Below are 27503 nucleotides of genomic sequence, written 5' to 3'. Positions count from 1 at the left end.
CTACAAACACATGGCCAGACCTCATGTTACCCTGTGACCGTGCACCGCCACAGACAGGAGATCCGTTCAGTGTCCCTCTGATGAGTCAAACCCCGGCCTCACCCCAGCAGGGGCTGCCCACCCCTCAGGCACTCCAGGAGGGCTGCCAAGACACTCCGCTTACAGGTATCCATGGGAGGGCAGAAGAGTCCCAATGACTTCACCTTGCAGCACAAGATGGGCACCAAAGACCCACCAGGGTCCCTCCCCACTAACACTTTGATACTCATCAGGCCAAAGCCACCCCAAGGGCAAGAAGACTGCCTTGGAGAATCTCACTCCCAGGCCTGGCTTCAGCAATGCCAGACAACAGGCAGGGGAAGAGTCACATTGCCTTGTGCCACAAAGGAGTCAGATGTGGGACAATGCAAGAGATCCACCAGAGATGGGAGAGAATGGGGGGGAAGAGACATACTCCTCTCCACAGGAAAACGTCAGACAGGGAGAAAAGCATTCAGAAGTGACTTTCACTGTTATTGATATTAGTTGATTAATGTGTTCACGTTGACCAAGCTTGTACAACAGTCCTACAGCTTTAGATGGGGAAAGCAACACAGATGCTTAGATTTGCCGAGCACCCACTGCAAAGCAAATACCCAAAGTCATCTAATATCCACCCTCCACATGACTAAGAGTCTGAGGTCTGTTAAGTAGGCCAATATGGCATATGAGGGACCAAGACTTTCAGGAGAAAGTTGTCCAAGCCTAATCAATTAAGAAAATGTGAACTCCAAGTATTTAACTACTGCTACTACTACAAGTGTCACACTGATAGCTTTGGAAGGCATTTCCTTTCAGACAACTCCCTGCAAGCTTCCCCACAGGCTCTGAATATCCACCTCTGTACTGATGGCAGCAACCTCTGTGCTCACTGATGGGCCCCTCCAGCTCGTATCTCCAGGAGCCCTCGAGAAGCCCTCTATACTGGGATGTCTCTCACTTCTCACAGTTTGCAGAGCTACACAGTACTTCCAGGACTTCCTCCACTCTACCAGCAATGAGCTGAGAAGGAAGCATCACTCCAGGGTAGCACCAGAACTAGACTATGCACCAGGAAACCTACCGACATCCCGCCTTTCTTGCCATGTTACCCCTGGACACCACCAGGTTTTACAAAGCACACATCCTTGGAAATGTAAAGGCCAAGATAAAGTGTTCCCTGCTGAGGCTGCTCAGCTGCAGAAAGACCCAGTAGAGATAAGGACAGAGCCAACCTTTTCTCCCTCCATAGCATGCCTCAAAAATCACCTGCTTGCTTTAAAGCACAGACAAGGAATTCCTGCCAAGGACTCTGCCTTACATCTTTGCAAATGGCTGGCAATGAATAAGACCTTCCTGCCCCTTGCTGTCCCTGCAGCAGAGTCACCAGGTAACACCAGCCTGTTTCCAGTTACACACGTTCATCACCCAGCACCTCTGCACAGAGCCAGGACCAAGGGGACTTCAGCTCAGACACTAGACTTTGCATTCAGCATCTAAGGCTCTCTGTCCTCCTCCTGCTAACCCTGCTGCAGAGGCAGTAACCTGCTACAGGGAAGCAAGGGGACAGCTCAGGGCAGCAACCTTTTAAACCATGATAACAAGATTCACCAGTGCTCATCTGTCATGGTTCAGCTGTCAAAAAGTCACAGATAAATGAAGTGAGACTGCTGGGACATCAGAGAAACCTATGGATAATGCTAAATAAATCAAACACGCTCTGCACAGACCTCTGTCCTACAGAAAGATCAGTTAGGCAGATTAAAGCAACAAGGTATCTCTTTCCCTGGGAAGTTGAACATGCGTAAGGAGGTCACACACCATCCAAGTAACCAGCCTGACCCCAACAGGGAACATCTGCAGTCCAGACACCGGGGCAGGCCTGGGAGATGCTCAGCCACAGGCACTGCCAGGTGAGCTTCTCCATCAGTAGTCGCCATCCCACAGCTGGGCCAAAAAACTTCTGGAGACACTGCAGAGAGTATACACAGCCTGTGTGCCAATTAAATTAAGCTGTGAAAACATGGAGCTTGTTGTAACCCATAGACAAGAAGGTATTGGGCCTAAATACTTTTTTTTTTTTCCCCATGAGCTCTCCTATTCTCCTTGAAGTACCACTCTACTTTAAGAGAAATACAATAGCAACAGTTCTTATAAATAAAATTGAGTCTAAATACATTTTTCCCCACTTTCAGACGTTTGATTCCGTAGTCACAAAAAGCACTTATGATGTGCCATAAGACACACGAGCATCCAGACAAGACAGAAAGCTGCTGCAAATCTACTTCTCATCACCAAATGCTGTCGCCACACAGGTAAGTGCCTCAATGACCAATGGAAAAGTGCAGGTTTCTCACAAAGGTGACTTGGCTCAACATTGTTCATCTGGTTTATCTGCATCTCAATTACATTGGGCTGAGACATGCCATCAAGAGTGTCTCCAAAAATATCTCTATGGCTTTGTTTGCTTTCTTCTTCCTCTGTAAAAGCGTAACCATATGCTAAGTTTAGTGGGTGTTTTTAGTTGTTCCCTAGTTTGGAGTTTATTTAAATTTAAAAAAAATAGATTTGATTGCAAACCAGTAACAGTCAGGAATAATTCTAGTGAAGTCAGCATAAAACAGGTACAAATTAGCATGAAAAGTATAAGGAACAGCCTCAGGTACACCAGCTTCAAGATCATATGGTACGTTTATTGCCCAAGCACAGTGAACTTTTTAGATTGCCGTGGGACTTCGAATAGTATTACCAGATAATAACACTTCTTTTAGGAAACAGACAATTTAGACAAAACTGTACTTTTAACTCCTGATTTTATGCCTGTTCACAGACAACTAGCCTTTTTTTTTTTAATATAGAACTGCTTTGAAACACGCAATAGCTTAACAATATTTTTTAAATCAGACCTCCCAAAGTCAAAATTCATACCCATGAAATTTTCACCACACTATTTTCTGTCTTTCAAAATGCTCTTCAAAACTTTGATTTGCATACAGAAACATCTACATTCATAAAATAAATTTAAAAAACAAACAAAAACCACACCACCCCTCACAAAGCTGGGCTTGTAAATTTTTTTTTTAAACCATGAGTCCACAGTGCAGATACCCAAACTGTGAGCAGTATAAATCAAAGCCTCTGTGAACACCTAGTATGCATTACCTACATGTTTTTACATAGTATGTCACTATCTCCTAATGACCCGTCTCTCAGCTTACTGCTCCATTAGAGTTTCTAGTGACCAAAGATGATGCTTTTTTCCTTCGTGACATCTTTAGACACTGAAGAACACAACTAACGATTTGCTGGCCAGGGAATTAAGAATCAGACAGGCTCATACCACACCCATCTGATCCAGCCTGAATAGGAAGGTTAATGACTTGATGAGCGCTTGCAGACAGCCCACCACAGTGCCACGACAAGCCTTTTTACAAATAGCCACGAGCCAGCAAACTGTGTCCTGACCCTTGCAAAAAACACCAGGTATGCACAGGACGGTGCACACCAAGCCTGGGAGAAAAGCCGATGAATGAACCCAAAGGCCATCTGGATTTACAGCGATGACAGTACATCTCGCTCCTTTGCTCGGAAGGTCTCAGAGGTGCCACGGGACCTGCCTAGGAGGTACCGCAGAGCATCAGCCGCTGCCCAGCAGCCCTTGTGGTCACTTCTGGAAGGGGGGTGGCCCAGCGGTGCCTGGCTCTTGTGCCTTCGGACTGCCCTCCACCAAGCAGCGCAGCTTGCCCCTCCATTCACACAAATTAATTCAGACAACACTGTTCTTCCACAATAACGAGGGGGGAAGCACAAGTACAGAGTGAGAGCTCTCTTGGCATCCAATTCAAATCTGTGAACAGCTTCTCGCAAGGAACTATTTTTAAGTTTCATATCAATCTGCTTGAGAAAGGTTCCTTCTGCTGCCTACAAATGTGCAAATGCCCCCTTCAAAGAACCACTGCTCAGGACAGCAAGATCCAACCCTGCACTTCCAACCTTATCAAGACCAATATTTCATGACCAAAGCATTGCACAATCACACAATGCTCCTGCAGAGCATGCCCTGGTGAACCCCACCGAAGCATCAGTGAAGCCCCCCCATTACCTTCAGGAGTCCTGTGTGTTCTTCACAAGCTTACAGGTAGCACACATTCACCCGTGAAACAACCCACACTGAGGCAGTCTGACTGCTTCTGGAAGCATTACTGCTCTTACCACTGCAAGAGAGGCAGAACCGCTACATAAGATTGAGGAAAATAAAGAAAAAAGTGAGATGCAGTAAGCGTATAGATGCTGTGCGTGACCTGACCAGCGAGGTGAAACCATTGTACACTGGGTTATCAGAAGTTCCTGTATGAAGGCATTGTTCAGGCTTAAGAGGCCTGTGAGAAAAAAACCAGCACTACACAATGGATGCAGATAAGCAACCTCTGAACAAAGCCCTGGGCAACTGCAAGACAACGGGAAAACGTATTAGCTGCAAGCATCCTATATCCTGTCTCCAATAAAGCAACACAGATGTTCTGCTAATGCAGGGCGTGAAAAGATGAAAAGAGCACTAAGCAGCTATCGAGCCCTCCACAGGAGAGGCGGTCACTGTTCAACAGCTGTCGGAGGGAAACAGCGGTTGAGCGCACAAAGACGTCCACAGGATGGGCATGAAAAGCCTCTTCTTAACAGGTCTGAGAATGTAACATCTCTCTCGTCACCAGTAAGGGAGGCCACCGTTATGACCATGAGCCCCTTGACACCATTGCAAACAGGGCTTTGCAAGCCCAGCTCCGGCCCCAGAACAGAAAGACCATTGTTCAAGAGTTTAGTCACCAGGGCGGTTACCTCCACTGGGAAACACATGGTGTACGCACACACACACACACAGAGGCTGCAGCATTGGGGACTGCACCTCTCCATGGCACAGCAGAACTGGGGCTCTGCCTAGCAAGAGCTACCGGATCCGTGGGTCTGGAGGAAGGAAGCGCTCCGAGACCCACTTCTTGTCTGAGAAGTGGGGTGCAGCAACAGCCCCATCATCAACCCTTGGCCAAGTGCTCTGCACAGTCTGACCTCTCCTCCCAGTGTACTTCCCAAAGGCAGAGCTGTCAGCCCTCCACAAGGCTTTCCTAAGCCTGAAAAATCTGCAAAATCTGTTCCCTGGAAAATTCAGGCCACTTAACTAGCACATACTGGGCATCTGCTACTGTGTCAAGAGGAAACTGCAACAAGAACATTATTTAACAGCCAGTTATACAGGAAATGCGCTGAGCTGTAGCAGATCATACCCTACTCCTTTGGCATTTCTTCAGTTTCTCAACATGGTGTTCCCCATCCCATTCCCCACTGCTGAAGCGGGAGGAGTGTTTGCTCGTGCCAGTGGGTGGAATTTGAACCCCAGCTGCCCATAGACTTGGTCCTGCACATCTCACAGCCCCAGCTATGCAGAGAAGGGCCAGCACAGAGAGCCTGGGCATGCTGCAGACACTGCACCGCAAACAGCACACGTGGGGAAGCGTCACCCACCAGGTGACACTGGACTACAGCGCTGCTCAGAGCCAAGCCAAGCTGGGTGGCTGCGCAGGAGACACCTCCCCAGGACGCTGCAAACATCAGGCAAGTTCTGCAAGGGGCATGGTACTACCCTACACAGCATGACAGGACTCCTTTCAGTTCACAAATAAATGCTATAAAATGTAAACATATTAATCTCTTCATTCAAAGTATCTGCACTGCCCCCGGCTACAATTCAAAAGTTTCAAGGGCATAAAGAACATGACTTTTTTCCCTCCGATAAAAATATTTTTGTCTCTCGCTGTCAGCAAACCAGCAATGTAAATGAACATTTGAAAGTCACTGTATAACTAAGAGTCATTGTATATATAATCAGATTAAAAAGAGCAAAACCAAATGCAAATAGGAAGCTTGAACTTCTTGGTAAAAGGGAACAGAAGTGAAAATACGAAGAAGCCACAAACAGTAATAAAATGGGTAAACTTGTGTTAGACTGGATCCAGCCCCGGTCTGAACCTGTGCATACATAATTCCACCAGTTCTGTTACTCATTATGTTCATAAAAATAAACCCAAGTCTTTTCAAGCAAGAGTTGAAGTTCAAGGGAAAACTTTTAAGCTTGTAAAATTTACCAGATTCTTTCTAGAAACTCAAACAGTTTAATTACTCTGATCAAAACATTAAACACAATGTCAAGAGTTCTCAAAAGCAATCAGTTATCCATATTGTCTCAGGGTTTTTACCATCCTATTTAAAACACCTTTGAGGAGCCACACTTTGGGGAAAAACAGAAAAAAAAAGTCGATGTTCCTTTCCTGAGAACCGTGGTGAAGCAATCCCGAACAGAGCCCACCTCCCCCTCCTGTGAGCCCCCTGTCCTCCCGCCTCAACTCAGACCCTGGGTATTTGGTAAATTTTGAAAATCACCCCTGGAGCTCCAACAGTGACAAGCAACCAAGAGCCATTTACTGCCTGCAAAATCGACTCTGCAAAGATGAGCACTAGCAAAAAGGCTCAGCTGTAACTCGGGACAGGCCTAGCACAGCCATCGTGTTTGCATATCCCTTGCAGAAAGCGTTTTCCCAACGTCCATTTTTCTCAGAGTGCTGCTCTCCAAATATTTTGGCTGTTCCTCATCTACAGGACAGCGTTAGAGCGCATCTGTAACTCGGTCTCCAGGAAATACATATAAAGCTGATTCATTATCTTAAAATGCTGCTTTCATTTCTGCTCATTAAAAGCACATTTCAGATCCCTGCACCGAATGCGCAGCCGATGTGCTCTGGACACAAGTTAAAGCACCGGGTTTCAGTTCTCTACTTTTCTCATTTCAGTTTCATTTGCTGCCCACAACATGCATTCTCCATTTCTAGGACAGCTATATCAGACCTGAGCTACCATCGGAAAATGGTCTGGATAAAATCCTCTCTGTCCCTGCGATGCCTGGCACTCCAGCCAATTGCACCTGATGTCACACACAGCCTAGATTTCAGGAGCTACATCCCGCACCAGCAGCATCCTCCCTGCAGAAACAGAGCAATAAACAGTTGTTCTGCACATCCCACACCACAGCACGCCGAGCCATTCAGAAGAGAAGGAAAAGCAAGTGAGCTTAGGTAATGCACGCGTTAGACAGTCCTCACCTTTAGGGAGTCAAAGCAGGCAATAACTCGACCATTTTCCACATGGCAACTCCGTGACGGATGGGCGAACTTGCACTCTGCATCAGACCGAGAACAAGTACCTCTCTGAAACTCTCGACACACTTCTAACGTCAGCCATTTTGTATCACGAACCAGGGAAACGTTTACAGCCATATTAAAAAACAAAAATTAAAATGCAAGCAATCGTACCCTTCTTCAGGGCAATATTTACTGCTGATCTTTTTTTCTTCTTTTTTTTTAAAAAAAGGGTAAAAAAGTGAATTCAAGTTAAACGTGAAGAAATAACTAACTTGTTGCTTTGGTAGAACTCCTATTCATCAGCACTTAGGTTTTCATTTAAGTCAAATCGTGTTTGTTTAAACAAGAATTAAACATAAAGCCAATCATAAAATAGAAATCTTATCAGAACAACTGAAAATCAAATTAGAGGCCAGCTCCTAAAAGTGCAATTGTAGAAGTTAAAATATAAGTGTTATATTTTGTGCCACTGCCGAAGTTACTTGCAAATAACTGGCAGACTTTCAGAAGAATTCTGTGCTCTCCAGTTAATGGTTTCAATTATTCTTGCAAAAAGCATATGCTGCTGGCAGCACTTCAGTTTGTGGAATGGTCTCAGTCCTTGGGGAGAAAACTTCGGGGTTTTTTTTTCCTTCTATTTCTTGCTTCTAAAAATTACGGTTCGCAATCATCAAAACGAGCAAAACGACGCCCGATTTTTTTTCTCTTTCTTTCTTTTCTTTTCAATATTTGCTACATACTCGGGGGAAGGAAAAAAAAATAAAATGGCTGAGCAAACTGCGTGTGAACGGGGAGAAAAAAAAAAAAAAAGAGGGCAAGGCTGGAGGAGTTGCCGTCAGGGCACGAACCGCAAGCAACGCCGAATTAAAAAGAGAGGGGGGCGAGGGGCAGAGAGAGGCAGCCCTAGACAGAAATCCAAGCAGCGGTGGCTTCAGGAAAGGCACTTTTCAGCAACCTGCAGGAAAAAGAGAAATAGAATCAGCCACAAGCCGACGGTCGCCCCCGCTCAGGCGGGCGCGGTGCTGCCCGGCCCCCGGCGGTACGGCGCGGCCCCGGCAGCCATTGTCGGTACCAGGGGCATTTCCCGCACCAAGCTGCGCATGGGAGGAGGAAGCGACCAATGGCGTTTACCGTTGCAGCAGCAGGCCCGGGCAGCCGACCAATAAAAGAGACCGTTTCATAGCGGCCCAGGCTGGTAGATGCTGGGTTTTGTGCCCGCCGGACGAAAAAGCGCCTCAGCCCCACGGCCCGGCCTGCGGGGCGGCCCAAGGCCCGAGGACCCGCGCGGCGCCCGGCAGCGCCCGGGCAGGGACGGGCCGAACCCAGCCTCCGCCCAGCCTCGGCACGGCGACGCGACGCGCCTGGCCGGCGGTGCCCCGGCCACCCCGGCAAGGCAGCAGCGCGGGGTGGGCTGCATCCACCAAGCGGCCCTCCCAGACTAGGGAAGGATTTCCCCCCCCGCCCCATTAACCGCCCCTCCTTTTCTGTAGGAAACGTTCAGGCAGGAAGAGCAGCCAGTGGCTTTCTCGTATACAAAGCAGAAGGAGCTGCTACAGCTCAGCCCCATAACCACTTCACATTTTTAAGGTGTTCTATTTAACCCATCACTAGCTGCAGAGCTGTTCCAGCAGCAGCCTGGGATGGCACGTGAAGTCAAACGACTGGTTCACAGTCACTCCTCTATGGATTCAGATCCTACAAAACTAAAAGCAAACCTGACAGGGAAACCTAAGCCACACACACACGGAAAAAATTAACTCATTGCTCACAGCTGTAGTTTTCCACCAGACTAAAGGCAACTCAAATTACTCTGACTCCAGCAACTCGTGTTATACAACAAGCAACTTTCAATGCATTCCTATTCAAGGCTTCCTTAGCATCCACTAAAATGTTAAGTCGTCCCTAGAGTTTCCCATTCTAATGTTAGCTGTACCAATGCCGCCTGATAGGATTGGGCTGTTTCCAAGTTCCCAAAATCCAGCCCTTTATCTTCCTAAAGTACGGCCGCCCAGTTTTGCAAACACTTGACAGGCGCAGGATGTTGCTCGTGTGACTGCTATTAAGACTTCAAGCTTTCGCAGGAGAAGAGCCTTCAACTACAAGAAAAGGAAGCTTAAATTCCTCTCTTATTATTGGTGTGTTATTGCAATTACACTGATCAGTAACTGAAACCTACTGGAGCTGGAACAGTCAAACAATGCTACCAAGGAAGAAGTGTGGGAAGAGGCTGTCATCAGCAGCAGGGGGTGGGGCACAGAGGCTGTTTGATTCACAGATCAAATTATTTCACATTAAAAAACGAACATTCATTAAACCTACATTGCAAGTATTTTCTAGGCTAATTAGAGTCAAGTTCATAACGAAAACTGCCCAGATCCTTGCAATCCAGCTTGCAGCATCAGCACAAAGGTTAGTCTGACCCACGCTTCTGGAAGGACCTTTGCATTTTTGCACATCAGGTGGGGAACAGAGACTGCAAACACCAGATTTGCTAAGCATGTTTTAAACTTCAAAGGGATGGGAAAAAAACACATCTAGCCATTCTCTTGTCTTCTGGGTTTCGTAAGGAACAGAGATGCTCTAAATAAATTCCAATTTTGCAAACGGGGCAAACTTATACAGGAATCCCATTCACTGATGTGTGGGCTCCTCATCCAAATGAGCTCAGCAAGCAGAAAAAGATGTGCAGAAACCTTCTGCAGGGAGCTAGGGACTGGCTGGGCGCAGCTCTTAAAAACGAGCTAGAACAGGTCAGATATGGGTGGGGATTAGAAAGAATGCTCTCTCAGAAGCTGCTCCGAGCAGACTGAAATACAACCATCTTGTGGATTAAGTGCCTATTCCACAGCTTCAGACTCCCAGGGAAGCAAGGGTCTGTTAACACTGAGGCCTGAATATGGTGGGTCTGAACTTAACACAAAGTTACCCGAAGATGTACAAACAGTGTAGTAACATCTGCCACTTCCCAGCCCTTCTACCTTGAGAAATCCCAAAGAACGTAACAAACCAAACGTTCATCTTGCTCTCACCCATGTAGCTCAGGAGCACACACGTGCACACACAGACACACAGGTATATGCCTGCACTAAGCTGCTCAGTCCTCAAGATGAAGGGAATCATGTTAAAGGAAGATAAGTCAAAAGAATCCTACAAAACATTAAACTACAAATATCAAGACATTCAGATACACGTAACATGGTTGATATTTTTCTTTTACAACTCTTGGGGGGGGGAAAAAACAAACAGAAAACTGAAGAAATACTTGCCAATGTCCTGCTGATGGAAACTTAGACCCCCTGCCCCACACCCTGCAGAATGGCACACTCATCTGTTCCACACACAAGAGTGGGACACAAGGAATATTTTGTGCTACGGAAACAACCCACCTTCCTGCAGAAGGACAGACTATCATCTCAGACCTTGGGACTAGGGCTCCTGTACTGGGGGGAGCCAAATAAATGAATACATTTTTAATACTGGGGGCCTCAATTCTGCAGCCTGCGTGCCAACCGGCAGAGCACAGCAGCAGCACACACTGCCCCCATCACTTGTTTGCTGTGCACTCAGGAGAGCACTTAAGCACATGCTTAACTTTGAGCATACCGACAGTCTTACTGGAAAGAAGAAAACCTGAAGCATGTACTTAAGTGCTTTGCTGAATCAGGGCCTAAATAAATTAATCTGCTTCACAGGTTTATCAGGGCTGGGAGGCCAGCAAGCACAGGCAGCAGTCATCGCATTTTGGCTTACGTGATCGCAGCCCAGAGGAGCACGAGTTAGGCTTTTCTGCAAGTCAACAAATATAGTTCTGTCAATGTTTGGATTGCTGCAAATTCCCTCTCCATGTGGCCACGGGGAAAGCCGAAAACGCCTGCACGCAGGGCTGACATCATACTGAGTGCTGTATACTGCTGCAGTGAGGCTCCCACGCACACCACCAAAGGATAACACACATCAGACAGAAACCCGCCACTGACACTATAAAGCTTCAGTTCTCCATGTTTCAACTCCTGGCAGCAAACAACTGTAACCGTTTTCACCACGATGCATCCTTACCATTCCCTTGTATTACCCTTTTTTTTTTCTTGGGGGGCGGGCGGGGGCAGGAACTGGCATTTTATTCATTTTGTTCTCCCACTTATTTCAAACGGGAGGAATAAAAGCATCCATGCCAAAACCAACATACAACAACGATAAAAAGTAGCTCCAGAAAACACAGGCTTCGTTAGTGTGCAGGAAATACAGCAAAGGGTAGGTGCTGCCTTTTGAACCCTTCCCAGCAAGCCAGATCCGTCTGGCAGAGCTCATCTCCTCCGCTACCAGATGGGCCAATCTCGTTTCAATGGCAGCAGCATCAAAGCTGGAGAAAGCAGCGGAGCAGAGAGAAAAGCCTGTGGCCTTTATCCCTGTAAGGAAACTATAATAGCCCTGAAGTCCCTGCTCCAGGGCCACTTGCTGGGCCAGGCTCTAATTGCCTGAGATGCAGGAGGACGGGGCTTGCTCCAGATGTCAGACCCAGCCTTGCAGCTACCAAAGTGAAAGGGAACAAGGGCAGTCTGAGGAGCGAAGGTCACGCCGGGGCTCGCCTCTGGCGGGACTGAGATGCCCTCGCCGCTTGAGGTAACATGAGGACGAGCGTATTCACTTGACACTTGAATTCCTCTTGCCTTCCATGAAACTGATCCCCTTCCACTGACACCCCCCATGGATGTCAACTCATGAGGACGCTTCCTGACAGCTGAGTTCAGAGATGGTAATTTATGTGACAGGGTGGATTCAAGCAGCTCCCAAGTGTAAAAGATGCTATTTAAAAGAGATTTTTTTTGAAGAAGAAGAAGAAAAAAAATGACTCAGTAGAAGTGGCAAGGTGGGTTCCTCATTTATTGTTCCTCAAGGATTTCCAGGTCACAACTGCTCAGATGAGAAGCAAAAGTGCTGTTGCCCTAACTGATGGTCCTGGTGAGCGAGAACAGCAGCTATTCCCTTTGCCTGAAGTGGAATAGGGACAGTGTGGACAGTGAGGGGACACTGGAACTTTCCCAAAGCCAAGTTCCAGCCGTGCCCTTTCTTTAGCATATGTGATGCTGTCCATACCCCTCTCCTCAACACGAACCACCAGCACATGACAGAGGAACAGAGGACCGGCTCTCCTGAGTCCGAGCTCAGCCCTATACTGCCAGGCTGCAGCATGCTTTACCCAGTTTTGCAAGTTACGGTCAATGAAAGCTCAGACCCAGCCAGCCTGGATGGATGGACACCCTGGAGGCACAGCAACAGAGAAACTGTGCTCTCAAGCTTGCAAAATTCGGACTTCAAATCTTTCACCAATTCCACTACAACTTACATCCCACCCCTGAACTATTAATGTTCTCTGAGTGTCTAGGTATTGTCGGAGCCAAAAAAGACTTTTTTTATGGCCTCTCCTCAAAACACTAAATTCAGCTGGCAGCACAAATAACACTCTCACTCATTAGTCCTTGCACCTTTGAGACGATTCTGTAACCTCGGCTTTTCATTGCACCTTAATGGGTATGGACGAGCTTGGTGCACGCACCACCCCCTCCTCGATAAGCCAGAATGGGGAACTCCTCACTCAAACAGCAGTGAGATGTTTCCACTATCGAACAATCTTCCAAATAAATGCTGTGCTCCTGGAAACACTGCATGGCAAAGAGAAATGGGTTCAATGAAAATAGCACATTGAACTGTTTTGTTCTGAAAGAGAAACAAAAGTCTTTAGGAGAATACCACCACCCATCCAACAGCATTTTCACATTCTCATGGAAAACCAAGTCTGAGCATCTTTCCCAGTCTTTTCTTTCTCCTCCACTTTCACAGCAGTAATAAAGAAGAACACATGAAGCTACATCCTTGCTCTTTAAAGGAACCAAAAAGGTATAGTCAAGGGCAAGATTTTACTGGGGAGTGCTATAACGGTACATTTATTGGCAGCGATGCATGAGATAAGATAACCCACATTTGTGGGGAGCTTTCAGAGTCAGTGAGGAGGGAAAAAAAAAAAAATTTAAAAAATAAAAAAAAAAATCTTCATCTAGGACCCACCGAGCCAGGAACACAATGACATTAGTTCAGTTGGCTGACATTAGAGAAGCTCATTTTGGGCCTCAGAAAAGCCCATGGCAAGTTAGGTGCTGCCACAATTGGATCACAGGGCAGCTCTGCTTCGCTGGGGACTGGTTCAGAAGTGCTGTACAACAGCAAAAGAAACCACAAAAATAACACCCATAAGGTCAAGACGTGGATCCTCCATTGCTGAAGTCCCGATTAGCAAGGCTCTTACCCTATATTACATAAAACCCAGCAGCGCTCAGATTCCTATAGACTCCAATTCCTTTGCTGTTGCAACGCCAACAGTTTGCACGCAGCGTGGCTGCCTCCGACACGGGCTGGCTCCCACCCCCCGTGCTCACACAGGCTGTGCACTTGGGACTGGAGCCATCTCTGCAAATGGCAGCCTCTCCATAGCTTCTCATTGCCTGGGCACTTAATGGGCTGCAGTATCAATCCCGAAGAAGGTCAATTTATTTTCTGCTGCCTGCAAGAGGTATTTTTGCTTTCAAATTAGAAAATAATATTCTATTTTTTGCTCTGGCCCGCATACTTTAAAGCAAACACTTTGGGGACGCGGTAAACACTTTGAATATTTCCTTTGTGAACATTCTGTACCTGGACACTTTCTCCCTCAGGGAACAGTTTACTTAATTTAAGGTAGACCTTTACAGCTAGAAGAAAATAAACCTTCTTTTGTTCTTCTACCAGTTACTCAGAAAAGGAGCAGGTTTCCTCTACCATGGCCATGCACGAAAAGTTTCTGTTCAAGGTCTAATCACAGATGTTGGGGGCCGTGAATCCCCAGGGATCACACCGCATGCCAAAAAGTCAACTCAGCCCTGAGTGCCGTCTGTTCAGAAGAGGACGGCAGAACCCAGAAGCCACACATGCAAATTAAACAACCCCCCGGTGCTGCTGCAATGGAAAAGCCTCGTTGGCAGGACACAAACCCACTACACAAGGCTGTGTGCACAAGGCGGGTGTTTGGGCATGCAAATACCACACATCTCTGTGCTGAAGGAGCCACTAATGCTCGTCCTTCTTCCTCCACACTCACTCATGCCACTGGCTTAGAGTGACTTTGCAGAGTGTGGGTTACTGGTCATGACCTCTATGGAAAGAGCAGCACAAGAAAAATCCTCCTGCTCCTCAGTGGGGAAGGTTGCACACACTGCGTCCCACCTCTTCGGAAGTTCGCCAACCTTGCTAAAGCTCCTGGATTTATGGCACCCCGGAAGATGGCTGTGATGCTCTGCAGGGACAGCAGTGCTGCTGTCCTCGGGAAAATGGATCGTCCATCACTCGCCTCTGGGTGCTCCCCACTGCTCTTAGCTGTCCTGGCATGACCTAGGCACCTCTCTTACCTGGAGAGGTGGCAGCTGAGGAACCAAGGGGGAAAAAAAAACAAAAGAGGAAAAAGATACAATAAAGCACTGTGAGGGAAGGAAGCCCTTCACTGCAGAGAAAAAAAAAAAGCACAAATAAACTTGGGGAACTTTATCCTCCCTTGCGTACATGCAATTCTCCACATTTACACCCTGCAGCAAACAATCACAGGAAAAATAAATGCCAAGTTTAAGGAAATATTTGGAAAAAATCCCTTTGTTTCTGAAATCTACCATTCTTCACTGTGGACTACGGTGCTCCTATTCCCTCAGCCGCCCGAAATCTTCACAATCTGTTTTCCTTATTCATCAACCTCCACCACAACTTGTCCACCAAAGTTCAAAGAACTCCACTCCCCTTTGCTCCTGCGGAATTAGCTCTTCTCCAAAATGCTTCCACAGGCAAACGGCTGGGAGCTATTTGCCACTATCTGCTGGGGATTTCTAAGCCAAAAATGCATTACAAAAACATTGCAATTTAAGGAGCTTTTTTGTTTATTTGTTTGTCTTTGAACAAAGTCACAGAAGCTGCTGTGCTGGACCCACACACGTGCCTTGACAGAACAAATATCTTTCCATAGGGTGTTCCAGGGCAGCATGCGGCACAGTGCTTCAAAGGGAACTTCTCCCTGTTTCACTGAATAGATTTGTTGTCAGAATAACCACACATGCACGTTTTTGTTCTTTTGGGCTTTTGATTTCCTGCCATCAGCTTATTTGGGACCAGTCAGAGGACAAGACCCCTTTCCTACTCGAGCTCTCTGCTAGGAGCGATGGCGACCCGCTGCGATCCCACACCTGTGGGATACGGGCGTTCCTGGGGGACACTCTGCTGATCAGGCAGCCAAGCAGGAGTTTTGCTTGAGCCAGGCTCCAACACAGCGCCCATCGCTCCCCAGCCACAGATACCTGGAAAAGGATGCTCCCTTCTATTGGGACCTGCCTGGCAAATCCCTTCTAGCCTCCTATGAGAGGTAGCTTCCTGGTGCCAAGGGCCAGGGAGCCGTGTTAGAGCAGGGTGGCTAACCTGAAAGAAGCATTTCCTCTGCGGTGCAGAAGCAGCTACTGTACTGCTGTGAAGCAGTGCTAAAATCCCCTCCAGTGCCAGCACCACTTGGGAGGGGTTAGGACCACAATTACACCAGCTGCAAACACAAAAGAAGAAAAAAAAAAAAAAGTTGGCAGGGATCTCTGGAGGTCAGCTAATCCAAACCCCGTCTCAAAGCACAGCCAGCTTCAGAGGTGGATGCTTCCATCTCCAAGCACAAAGAGAGCTGTCTCACACAAAGAGAGCTCAATTGAGTCAAACAAATTTACAGAGGAGACAGGAAAGGCCAAGGCTCATTAAGGCTTGTTCCCCACCACGTAATCGTAAGAAATAGGATCAAGCAGATGTATCCCACAATCTATCTGATTATCCTACTCAGTGTTCAAGAAACCCCCAAGGTCCTTGGCAATCAGATAAGTGTCCGCGCGTTTGGGCAGGCCGATGGGGACAGCTGAGGGGAGGGAATGCCTTTACCCAACTGCCCTTCGTGGGATTCTGCTGGCAGGAACGACCTACGGGCCTCTCCTAAGCTCCAAGCATGACCCTAGCCCTCAAACCAAGCAATATACTTGGTTAAGCAGGAGAAATACTGAAATAGGAGCCCAGCTCAGCCATTCACTGTGCTGCAGAGGAGGCCTGGGGCTTTTGGGAGGTATCAGACTTGCTGCATACACTGAGGAGATCTGCCCAGGTCTGATGCTTCATAGGTGCCTCTGCCCGTGCGCACATACTTGTGCCTGGAAAATTCCCACTCCAGGCTTCTCAATCACAGAGCCTGCTGCTCAAGGAGACAGATTTTCTCCAACAGGAAGGCATTTTCCATTCGGGTCCCATACTGCCTCTCCTCAAAGCACATATGTGCTCCTACACACACACACTATAGTTTCACGCACTCACGTGTTAGCTGTCTTACCTGGTGACCACAGACCTGCAGAAAGAGGAGACAACATTTGGACAGTGGTTTGAATTCTTTCTCAGCTGGAAGAATTCACAGAAAACAAAAATAGTTTTTCTTTTAACATTCTTTGTACTGAGCGCTTGGATAAGCCATAAGTAACTTGGCAGCAAACCAGTTTGGTACAAACACAGAACACGAGAACACAATGCAGTCATCACAAAGCCACCGCTCTGGGCCAGACAGTAATTTTCCCCTTCGCACAGGGCAGGCCTCCAAAGTCTTTATGTTACTACATTCAAGTCCATCTGAATTATACGATACATTAAAAATGAGGACTTATGCACAATAACGAAAACACCTATCATTTATGGGCTACACGGAAGGGTGTACTGCGCACAAAGGTACTCAAGAAACATTTGTGAAATGATTCAGGACTTGGGAAGAGGGAAGCCTTGACTTATTCCTCAACTGAGGAGGAGACTGAAAGACCACTAACAAAAGCATCCAATGTATTTAGGATAATTTCTTTCAGAATTAAAAGAAGTTAGAACACGCAGGAAATCAGGAAAAGCAAACATAGCAACAACTGAGGACGTATTTTCCACTTCCACATGCCAGTGAAAATCCAAAGCAGCCTAGTCCTGAAGGCATTACCGTCAGGCAAGTAGCTGCCGCAGGTCACCACTTAGCAATGATGCTCTAGTCTGTAAGTGCCAGACCAGGACCCCGGAAACAGGGGCTCAAACCCTGCTGCAGCCACGGGTGCCACAAGTGACAACTCGCTTAATCCCTCTGCAAACAGGGGCCGTTACATCCCTATGCCTGTGATGTCTGGCGGATAAAACCCAGGAGTGGCAATCAGGCATTAAGAAACTACTATGGTAAAGGCTGTATAAGCACTAGAGGAATAGATCTGTCTCAGACCCCACAGTCATTACAGTATGAAATACGATACAGGAGGGGTAGCAGAAAGCATGCACGCACACACACACACACATATATCTGCCCCATTAATCCAGCAGGCTGCAACAGGATGAAAGGCATGTCCAAGAACTCCAATCTTGCTTGCGCAGCAATAAGCACCCTCCCAGTGTAGAAGGGAGGCACTGCTGTAGTACGTGCGGGGGAGCAGCCGAGCCAAGAGGCACCTGGAAGGTGTAAGGGCCGGTTTTGGCAGTGTACTTTGGCATCAAGTGCCACCTGCTCAGCTAGCGGCCATGGGCTGTCTGCCTGGTGCCCCTGTGGGACACAGAGGGGTTGGGGATGCATGCGGAGAGGAACCAACACAGCTAAGCCCTGAAAAAGGCAAGGGGAAGTCAAAGTTGCCCTTGAGGCACTTCCCAAGCCGTTCAGAGTTAGTGTGTTGGCCTCTCCTGCCTTCCACACACCCCAAAATCTGTTATTCATCACTCTTCATCTCACTGCCAGGTGGATGAATCAACTTTTCAGGGACTGAACATACTCTGTTCTCCCTGAGATGCCTGAGTCATGGACGCCAACTGAAGTCCTCAGATCTTCAATTCTCTCCGTACCTTCCTGCATCTGTAACGCAACAGCCTTCTACTTCTCTCCCCTGTGGAAGTCTTAGTGACCTGAATTACTTCCAACTTCCCACTTAAGGCCCATGGCATGCTTTTCTTCCAGAAAGCACCTGACTCAGCATGAAACTACTGAATCAAAACCAGGAGCCTGAGAAGGTGGGCTCTAGCTAGCCAGGGCAGATGTACATATGAACAGTGCCTTCCACGTGCCCCATCCTTCCCGCCACCACGCCACAGCCCCCAGCCGCTCACGGCCAGCAATATGCAAACACACAAGCACCCACCCCTGCCTGGTTGGGTGTCTGTCCAAGCTGACTTTTAAAGCAGCAGGCAAAAAACCCAAATAGGGATATATTCCCTCAAGCCTTGAGCGTGCACTCTGAACCACCATCCATCAATGCACTTATTTCCCCCCCATCCAAGGGAAGGGGCTTGGGTGATGGCAGACAGAAGAGGGGATAGATGGCAAGTGGAGCCTTTGTTTTAATTGGCTGCTGTTAAGAACATTAGAAGGATGTTTGAAGGAGAATGATTACAGACAGAGTGCAGAGGAGGTAATCAAAGGTGTCCGACGAACTGAATTTATGATGTGGCTTAGCAATCCATCACCTGGCTATCATTCCTACGTACATGCACCTACATAAGCCTCAAAATATATTTAGCTCCGGGGGTCTGGAAAAAAGCGGCTGTTCCTGCAACCCCAGCTAATAGCACTTTGCTCCTTATAACATTACAGAAACAATTTATTCCAAATCGGGGAGGGAAATCAGTTCAGATATAAAGGATAAATTGTTTTACATTCTTCTAAGTGTGAAGACAACTTTGTTTACTAAACGCATACAAGGAAACCCATGCATACAGCACAAACTCAGCAGCGGAAATTTGGCTCCCTGCAATTCCCTGTGATATAAATGCATTTTTTCCAGAGGAAGTCCAATGGTCTTGTTTGTTTTCACTGCTACTAGAGGAGTTCAATGAAATTTTCTATTGGGAAAGTCTAATGAGGTCAGAATAACAGAACAGAGTAACTAGGAAGGAATGTCCTTGCATTTTATTTTTAGAATAAGGATAAAGGTGGGGCCTTGCAAGAGGCAGGGGATGGGCCTGTTTTGGCACACATGGCCAGGCTGGAACGCTTGGTCCTGTGAGCTTGAGGGGGTTTTGAGCTTATTTTTGCAACAGCGAATCCCTTGCCGAAATCAGCAACAAGAGAGTGGAAGGGTCCGGCTGGGAGAAGAGCAGAGCAATGCCTGGAGCCGCACAGACAGCCAGGGCAGCAGCAGCAGCCCCAGGGACCAATTGCAGCTGGGCAGCTCTGAGCTACGCTACCCTCCTCGACCTGTTTCCCTTTCTTTCCTGGGAAGATGAATGCCTTCAGCAGCTCCGCTGAACTGGAGATCTCTCTACTTCTGCACATTAAAGGGAATCCAAGTTACAACAGGGTAAGCATTGTGGAGGGAATCAAGAGCAAGAAAAGCCTGATACAGCAGTGCAGGGGGACACACGGTGCTGCAAAGGGAGCAGCCAGCAGTACAACAGGGAACAGGATTTACTCTATTGTTAAGGCTGGATGTCAAAACCCAGCAAGACTGCCTCAGGGAGAGAAGAGATGGGCCCAAGTAAGGCTGTGAAAATGAAAAGGAAGGAACAAAGCTAAATAAAAGAACCGAGGTGGAGTGGGAAGTGGCTTGACTGGGATAAACAGGTAAGGAGGAAAAAGGGTGCATTCAAGAGCAAGCAGGCCACGGTCTGTTTCCTGGCACCAGCTAATCTGATTGGCACGGAGATACAAGAAACAGAGGCTTAAATAGCTCATGGGAGCAGATCTTCAGCTGGGGAGAGCCATCATCACTCAGCAATTAACTCCCTGGCAGGCTCTGCCCCTAAACCCGAAGCACGGAGCTGACCCTGCTGAGCACAGCCAACGCAGAACAAAGGAGAACAAGACGAAGTGTCTTTGTAAGGGTTAACAGACAGCAGAGAACAAGCTGTTCCATGCATTCAGGTCAGGAAAAACAGGACTGGGACTTGACACAGGCACCATGCACACATTGCTCTGCCAGCATCACCAGAGCTTAAGTGGAGGGGCAGCCAACTCTGCCCACTAGGTATGAGACTGCAAGGAGCTTCACCTTAAAACCTGCAAGGACAGAGAGTTAATCCAGGGGAGTATCTGGTGGGGGTATAGTTTAGGGAGCATCAAGGCATCCAAGAAGACCGGAGACTAGCATCTCTGCTCTGCTCCTTGATATTCTCTCTAGGAAAGGAGTAAGGGAAGGCTAATTAGGGGAAAAGTGTGCAGGACTAGGTGTAAAGCACCCTTTCACCTCTCCTGTGCTGCCCAGAGCTCCAGGTCTCCTACTTGTGCTGAAGATGTAGGTGGAAACAACCCAGCAGACTGGAACCAGAACCACAGGAATGGCTCAGTGAGGGCAAGAAAATGCTCCTTGACAGGCAGTCATGGGAGGCTGGACTTGCCCTCCAACATGCCAGTCCTCAAACACGATGTTTCAGAGCGGTACATTGCCTGTGAGTCCTTCCTCTGCTCCCGTCCACAGGCAGGTGCGGGCAGAGAGGGCAGGCCCTCCAAGCAGCAGGAGAGTGGAGGAACGACCCTCCTTCCAGCTGGAGCCAAGGAGCCAGCAGCACTCACAGATGCCCAAGAGTAACAGCAAGGCAGACATGCACAATCTCCCACCCTTATGCTCTCCAGCCTCCCACTATTTCTAACTCTGGGGACTTCCTGAGCCTGCTGTGGTTTGACTGCTCGCTATTCCCCAACCAACTCCTTGCTTAATACTTGCCCAGTCTCCCCAGCACTTGTGCAAGCTTCATGTGCCCACAACACCTTTTGGCAAGGAGCTCCACCATGCCTCACATGAAGAAGGAAGATCTCCTTTGCAGTCCTTGGACACAATCACGCCCTTATCCCTGCCTTCCCCCTGGTGGGTTTTATGATATGCTGCAGACTGAGCATCAGTCTCTTCCCAGAGACACATCCTTTTAGGGACTTCTAGTATCAGTGATGAAGTTAAAATCTATGTACAGCAGTTTACGAAGCTTATTTTCCTCTTAAAGGGGAGGGTCAGGGTGACACAGAGTAATCGTGGGATGAAATGCCACAATTTCCAACTCTTTCTCACAGCTCGACACTGCAAGTCTCATTTGCAACCCCAGACTTGGAAGAAAGCTTGCAAGTAAAAACATTAACAGTGACCTTGAATACAAGGGCTACAATTTAACTAACCTGCATTCAGGCTTTGTTAATAAAGAAGCTCTTCGGTAGGCTACAGCACAAAGGCACTTTTCCAAAGATCAGGTTACCTCTGCCCAGCTACAACACGGTGGAAATTTTAGAGACCTTTATAGAAAAGCTCCAAGAGAGTGCTCCTCTGCAGACACCCCCCTGCTCCCTCTTCACCCTCTGCTCTGCAAGGAGTAAGGTAAGCTCAAGCCTGGCTCAATCCATGGGTAAGGCAGGGCTTGCAATTAAGCAATAATGATCACAATCATAAGGCATTTTCAAGGGACTGATGACCAGCTGGGTGGGGTTACATTACAATCCATTAACCTAATCAGCATTTAAACCTCAGGAACTACACAGCAGAGGCTGCCACCGGGATTATAAAACAAAACGAGAACATACTCTTAAAACATGCGTCTTTCAAAGCTCTGGAGAGCCTCACAGCTACGTCTTCACAGATAATCACATCACAGGTACAGGACAAGGTTAGCAAATAAGTGCCTACAGCTAATGAGCGAGTTTATTCGTCTTATCTAGCAGAGAAGTGTTTTTTACCCTCCATCCCATGGTAATGTTACCTTGACAGGTGCAGTGCCCTCAGTAAATACTATGTCTGTCCCATATTCTGAATTATCCCTTCAGGGATGAGAGCAAAGATACATATTCGGGGAATGGATGCTTCCTACAGCCTCCTGCACAGCTCACAGCATCAGAAAATTAAGCCGACTGGAAGAGCACAGCCTGATGCTGCCCCTAAAGCAGAACTTGTTTGGTATCATTACTGATAGGCCAGTTAAACTAGGGAGTTGCAACTCTGGAGCCTTTTCTGCTTATTTCTTTATGGATTACAGGGCAAGGGAAAAACAACGAGCTTCAAAGAAATGTCCTAGAAATGCCACGTGCCCTAGGACACCCCATATATCCCACTGGCAGTAGCGCCAAGCCTAACTTTACCCCTCTCCTTAATTGCTACTCTACCTCTTAACAAAACATCACTTGCATGCCTTTGCTCTTATTGACTAGCTGGGATATCACTGAAACATGGTGGCAGCTGGTAATTAGTATTAACTCTTGGGAAGTCTTTTGTATGGCAGTACTTCCTGCTGAGGTCGGTTTTAACATGCTGTCCTCACTCCTCTGGAAGGCTGACTTGCCAACAAGAGGACCTCAGGTGTAGATGTCTGTGCAAGTGGATGGACCAAGGTCTTAGAAGTGCTATCAGACTACAAGGGAGCTATCAGGTCCAAATGGTCTCGTCTCCATCCAGGCAGATGTTCAGCACTGCAGCATGGATTTTTCCAGTTTTCCCATCATTCTCCTCTTTTTGTGGTTTTAGCCACTAGTTCAGTACATCCCCCAGGCTCCACACCATTTCTGCCCAGCCAGGGACTTTGCCTGCAGACAGGAGGGCTCTTTTTGTCTGGATCTTTGTTCTTTCAGCATCATCTAAATATCACTCCCTTAACACCTGATTTAATATTTCAACCCCTTTAATTACACACAGTGGAGATTTTATCGGAAATCTGATTATTGTTTGAAAGTCTGAGCATTTCATCCCAGCCTCAGAATTGATCTATCGACTGCTTTTAAATCTCCCATTTTAATTTAACATTTAACACTTTATACCCGCATTAATTACATTTCCCGTGATCAATATCAACAAACACTGTCTCTGGCCCTCTCCCGATAGAGAGACCTTGGAGACCTTGCTCTGCCAAAACTCTCAAGATAGTTTTGCTCTTGAACACAGGCATTTACGGGGCTGATCTCTCCAGTGGGAGAGGAAGAGAAAGAAAAACCCATGAAAAACAGCAGTACTGAGTAAGTAGCAAGGTTTAGTAAGCAACACCACCAGCAGAGATGCGCAGGCACAGACCTGGCCCCGGTGGTGGCACAGGGACTGGCCTGGCCCCAGGACGTGGGGAGCGGAGACTCCAGCCAGCTCGCCATCCATCTGTCCCACCTCCATCTTGGCTGGAGGGGGACCGGGCTCTGATGCGGGGAGCCACCATGTGTAGGCTCCATCGTAACTCCTGCCCACGCTGAGCAGCAGGTGAGCTGGGCTTGGCCTGTCCAAGAGCTGCATGCAAGCACTGGGGCACAGAAAATGCTGACAGGTCTATCAGGGAAAGCAAAGCTTTACCGGCTCAGTACCTCCCAGCATTTAATGAGCCTGCAGGTCTAGGTCCCTCTGCTTGCCTCACCACAGCACAACGTGGAGAGCAAAGCACTTCTCTGATCCCTGAATCTAGCAGATCTCTTATTAGCAGACACAAACTGCACTGACTAATTAAGGAAGACACCCATCACGCTGCCTTTATATCCAGCCACTGCCAGCTCCCAAAGGTGGCTGCTATAAGGCACTGAATGGGTCCAGGATCGCCAGGAGGACAGTACCAGATTTCCTTCTCCAGGCCATGGGAAGCAGAACTGGAAGTACTTGAGGAGGGTCAGGTGCTCCTCTTACCCTGTCTGCAATGCATTTGTGTTTCTGTGTTGCAACCGGACATGGAAGAAGATAGAATCCCCAGCGCCACAGAAAACAGGAATATTTGTCCCTGAATAATTTCTCTAGCATATTAAGCACAAGTCATTCTTATGCAAAGGCTGCCCTGTACAGCTGCCAAGGTCAGTAAGACCTTGCTTTATTTGCTGCATAAGGGCTGGCTGCGCAAGTTTTACCTTGTACATATTTTTTCCATGCGTTCTCTTGTCTTAGATTTCCCTGCTGCTAGTGCCTATGTATCTTGCTGTCTGTTCAGTAGGTCATGCTACCTTCTCTGGCTGTTGATAATGACTACCCAATATCCAATCCTCCAGAACAGTCAAAATTCCAGCAAACCAACTCTTACGGTATGTTTAATTCAAAGGCACCAAGGACAATATTGAATAACAATTTTCAAGGAAAACATGCTCCACAGCTTTTGCTAACAACATCAATATGTTTCTATTTTCAGGGGGTCTTGACCCGCTATCCACTCACACAGCCATCACTGTTCACATTCTAGTATCTACATACAGACGATTTTTTGTGCAAGGATTGCATTCAACCAAATGGCACTGCCTGCACACACAAGCTCTGGATTACAATACCAGTGAGTGTAGATTTCAGGAAGTAGCCAAGTACTGAACAGCCTAGATCTAAACAGATGACAGGGTCTGAAAATAAGGCCCTATGCTTTTTAAACTGCAGACGCATTCTTACAGACTACAGCCAATGGTTATACCTAGACTAAGGACCATCCCTCTCCCAAGTTTACTAAATCCTATGACATTGCAGGGGCAACAGTCAAATTTAGATATTTGCACAAGAATAAAAATAGTATTTTGAAACTGTACAACATCATCATACTGCAAAGGACTCAAATGTCAAGAAACTTTAACCCAAGCAGTCCCTTTGCAGAAGAACAGAGTTAAGTGACCTACCTGAGGTCAGTGGCCAGGCAGGAAAACTTCACAACAGCCTGCCCTGCTCAGGAATCACGCCGCTCAGGAAGCATGCTGCCTTGCCCCAGACTCTAAACACAAATCAATGGAGAGATGGCAAGCAAAAACGTCCAACACCTCCCCTGATCTGCCAGGAGCAGTGCAGCAGAGTCCCCCAGTGACAGCAGTTCTTCTTTCTTGCTGGTTTATTTCAAGCTACACCTGACCACACCTGATCTACCACAGCAGCATTTGGTACCGAGCTCTTGCTTATTAGTGTCTGATGCAAACAAGCTTCCAGCCAGCGAGGAGATCTGGTCTGGTGGGAACAGCAAGCCAGCACTCCAGAGAAGGGCTCACACATCCTTCTTCCAGCCCAGAAATCAAGCGGTTTCAGCTGTCTCACTCTGCCCCTCTGACATTGCTTGAAACCCATTCACAAGTTACAGTTAATAACGCTAACGTCACATCACCCTAAGTATTTGCCCTGAGGGCTACAAGCTCCTCAGGGTAGAAACCCTCTCCCCCTTTATTCTGCAGCAGACTCTGACCTTAGCAGGACCCCACAGCCACCGCCGTAACACAAACCATCATTCAAGCTTAAAACACATACTGGTGCCAGAAGTCTCTCAACTGGAGACGGGCAGCATTACAATGGGGCTGCGCAGAGGGGTTAAGAAGCACTGCTGAAAAGCGATGCAAACAAGGACTTCAGGCTCTGAGCAAGCACACTCTGCCATACATGCAGCTCAAAAGGTTAGCATCACTTGTGAGCAAGAACTGTCTGGCTGAACATACTGCCTTTGTTAATGGAGAATGGCTACATGACGGAGTGGGCTAATTAACTGCATTTTACTTTTGGGGACCCAGGCTTAAATCCTGGCTCTTGTCACAGCTGAAAATGAATTTAGGGACTACAATGAGAGTGGAGATAATTTATTTTCTATAAAATCATCAAATAATTGCCAGTCTCCTGACAGAGAGGCCCAAAACTCTATGCAAGGGCACTAGTGCTTATGCTGTTATTTCCCCAATAATATTAATGGATTGATGTGAGCAGTCATCACAGCTATCAGTGCAGCTTAGCTGGAACAAGCACCCAAACAAAGAACCTCGCCATGCAACATGGTGTGTGCTTCATGATGCAGTGCTGTGCAGAGTGTATGTCCTACAGGGAGGGAAGACATGCCTGGCAGGATTTAAATTTTCATACAGATTCATATATCCCTTAAATTTAGAGGGGCATAACGCAGCCCTGGCGTAACTCTAGCTACTTCACTGGAAAACCACCAGGGCTGGTTGTGGTCCAAGGGAGCTGAGGGTAATTTCCCCACTTCCTCACAGCTGAAGGCTGCCCAGCAGAGCCGGCAGGGAAGTACTTTCCCCATAAAGTAATTCTCTATTTTTATCTTGCTAAGAAAGTTTTTCATTTAGAAACTAAAACTCCTGCTTCAGGAAGAAGCCAAGCACCCTTTTCCTTTCAGATTTTTACCACAGAAATTTTCATCTAATCAAATAAGCCATTTTTCCACTGACAGGAATCATCGTGGAAAAAACAGAACAGCAGACCAGCCCCTGAAGGTCTCCAAGCAAGAGGTACAGATAAATTGCATTACTGACTCTGGCGGCAGCATGCTCCTTCATGCTACTGTTTGTAGTGTCACCTCACCCCTCTGTGCCCCAGCTCACCCATCCCAAATGATGGGGACCCTCAGTGTCAAAGCACTTCTGAGAGCAACGTGCTCAATGCGTAAGCAGCAGCTAGTGATCGTGAACTACCGTTTTGGACACAGTACGCTGCTCTACTAAAGCACAGGGGTTATTGCTTCTGAAGTGCCATCATCCTCCTCTTTCCTCCTTTCTCAGCAAAGAGTCTCCAGCATCCTTAGCTGCCAGCACAACTGAAGGTGGGCAGGAAGACGCAACAGAGGTCAAAAGGAGCACAGAAACGTTTTCTGAAGCAGCCTCCAGCACATAACGTTCAGCAACACAGCACGGCTCAGCAATACAGCACCTTTCATCTGTACCAAGCAAGAGACCTGGACGCTTAACCCTGTAACACAACAAAGCAAGGGGTGGGTGTTGTCTTCATGGTCGGGTTTTACAGCAGGCCAAAGGCTTGTGTGGAAGGCTTCCCTTGAAGAGCAGAAGAGGAAAGCTTAAGTCAGACTTCTATCCAAAAAGTCAGACTCGGGGGGAAGGGATCAGTCAGAAGATGTCCATGAACTGGGGAAGAAGGGAGCAGCAGCCACGGTGCTCTGGGGGCTGATGAAGAACCCGGGGACCAGGTTCTCCCTGCTCCCAGGCACGGCGAGATTCCCAAGGCCAAACCAAATTCTGCAAGGGCCACGCGTCTCCCCCTGCCATTATCTTTAAATCCTCTTTACTCCATGGAGCTATTATCCACCCTCCTTCCCTTTTAATCAGGCCTGACCTACAGATGTCAGCCTCATTTCGGCTAAGTCAACACAACTGCCATATCTAGGATACTGCCACATCTAGGATACTGTTGCAGGAAAAAACCTTACTTACACTCTTGGCTGGATTCCAGAGTCTGCTTCTTGGTCTAGACCTGACCCTGTTCCTCTTCTGCAAGCTTAATCCTTTACCTTAAGGGCACAGCAAATACACAGGGACTCTAACATGGGCCTGTCTACGCTCAGTCTCCCCTTCAGCCTGCAGAGCCA

The 27503-nt window shown here is 47.6% G+C and overlaps 1 protein-coding gene across 3 annotated transcripts in view; it reads right to left on the bottom strand.

Moving 5' to 3' along the window:
- Positions 1 to 21446, bottom strand: part of MBNL3 (muscleblind like splicing regulator 3) — a 76745-nt gene extending 55299 nt beyond the window's left edge. For all 3 annotated transcript variants that reach the window (XM_050902030.1, XM_050902031.1, XM_050902032.1), the window contains exons 1-2: positions 21394 to 21446; positions 7164 to 8157 (exon numbers count right to left, since the gene is read on the bottom strand). In XM_050902030.1, coding sequence (XP_050757987.1) covers positions 7164 to 7337 — 174 coding nt within the window. In that variant the 5' untranslated portion in view covers positions 7338 to 8157; positions 21394 to 21446. The remainder of the gene's footprint in view (positions 1 to 7163; positions 8158 to 21393) is intronic.
- Between the last annotated feature and the right edge of the window lie 6057 nt (positions 21447 to 27503).

The sequence above is a fragment of the Gymnogyps californianus genome, chromosome 9, assembly GCF_018139145.2.
Source record: "Gymnogyps californianus isolate 813 chromosome 9, ASM1813914v2, whole genome shotgun sequence".
NCBI classification, from domain to species: Eukaryota; Metazoa; Chordata; class Aves; order Accipitriformes; family Cathartidae; genus Gymnogyps; species Gymnogyps californianus.
The sequence above is the reverse complement of the archived record's forward strand: the minus strand, read 5'-3'. Positions and strand labels throughout refer to the sequence as shown.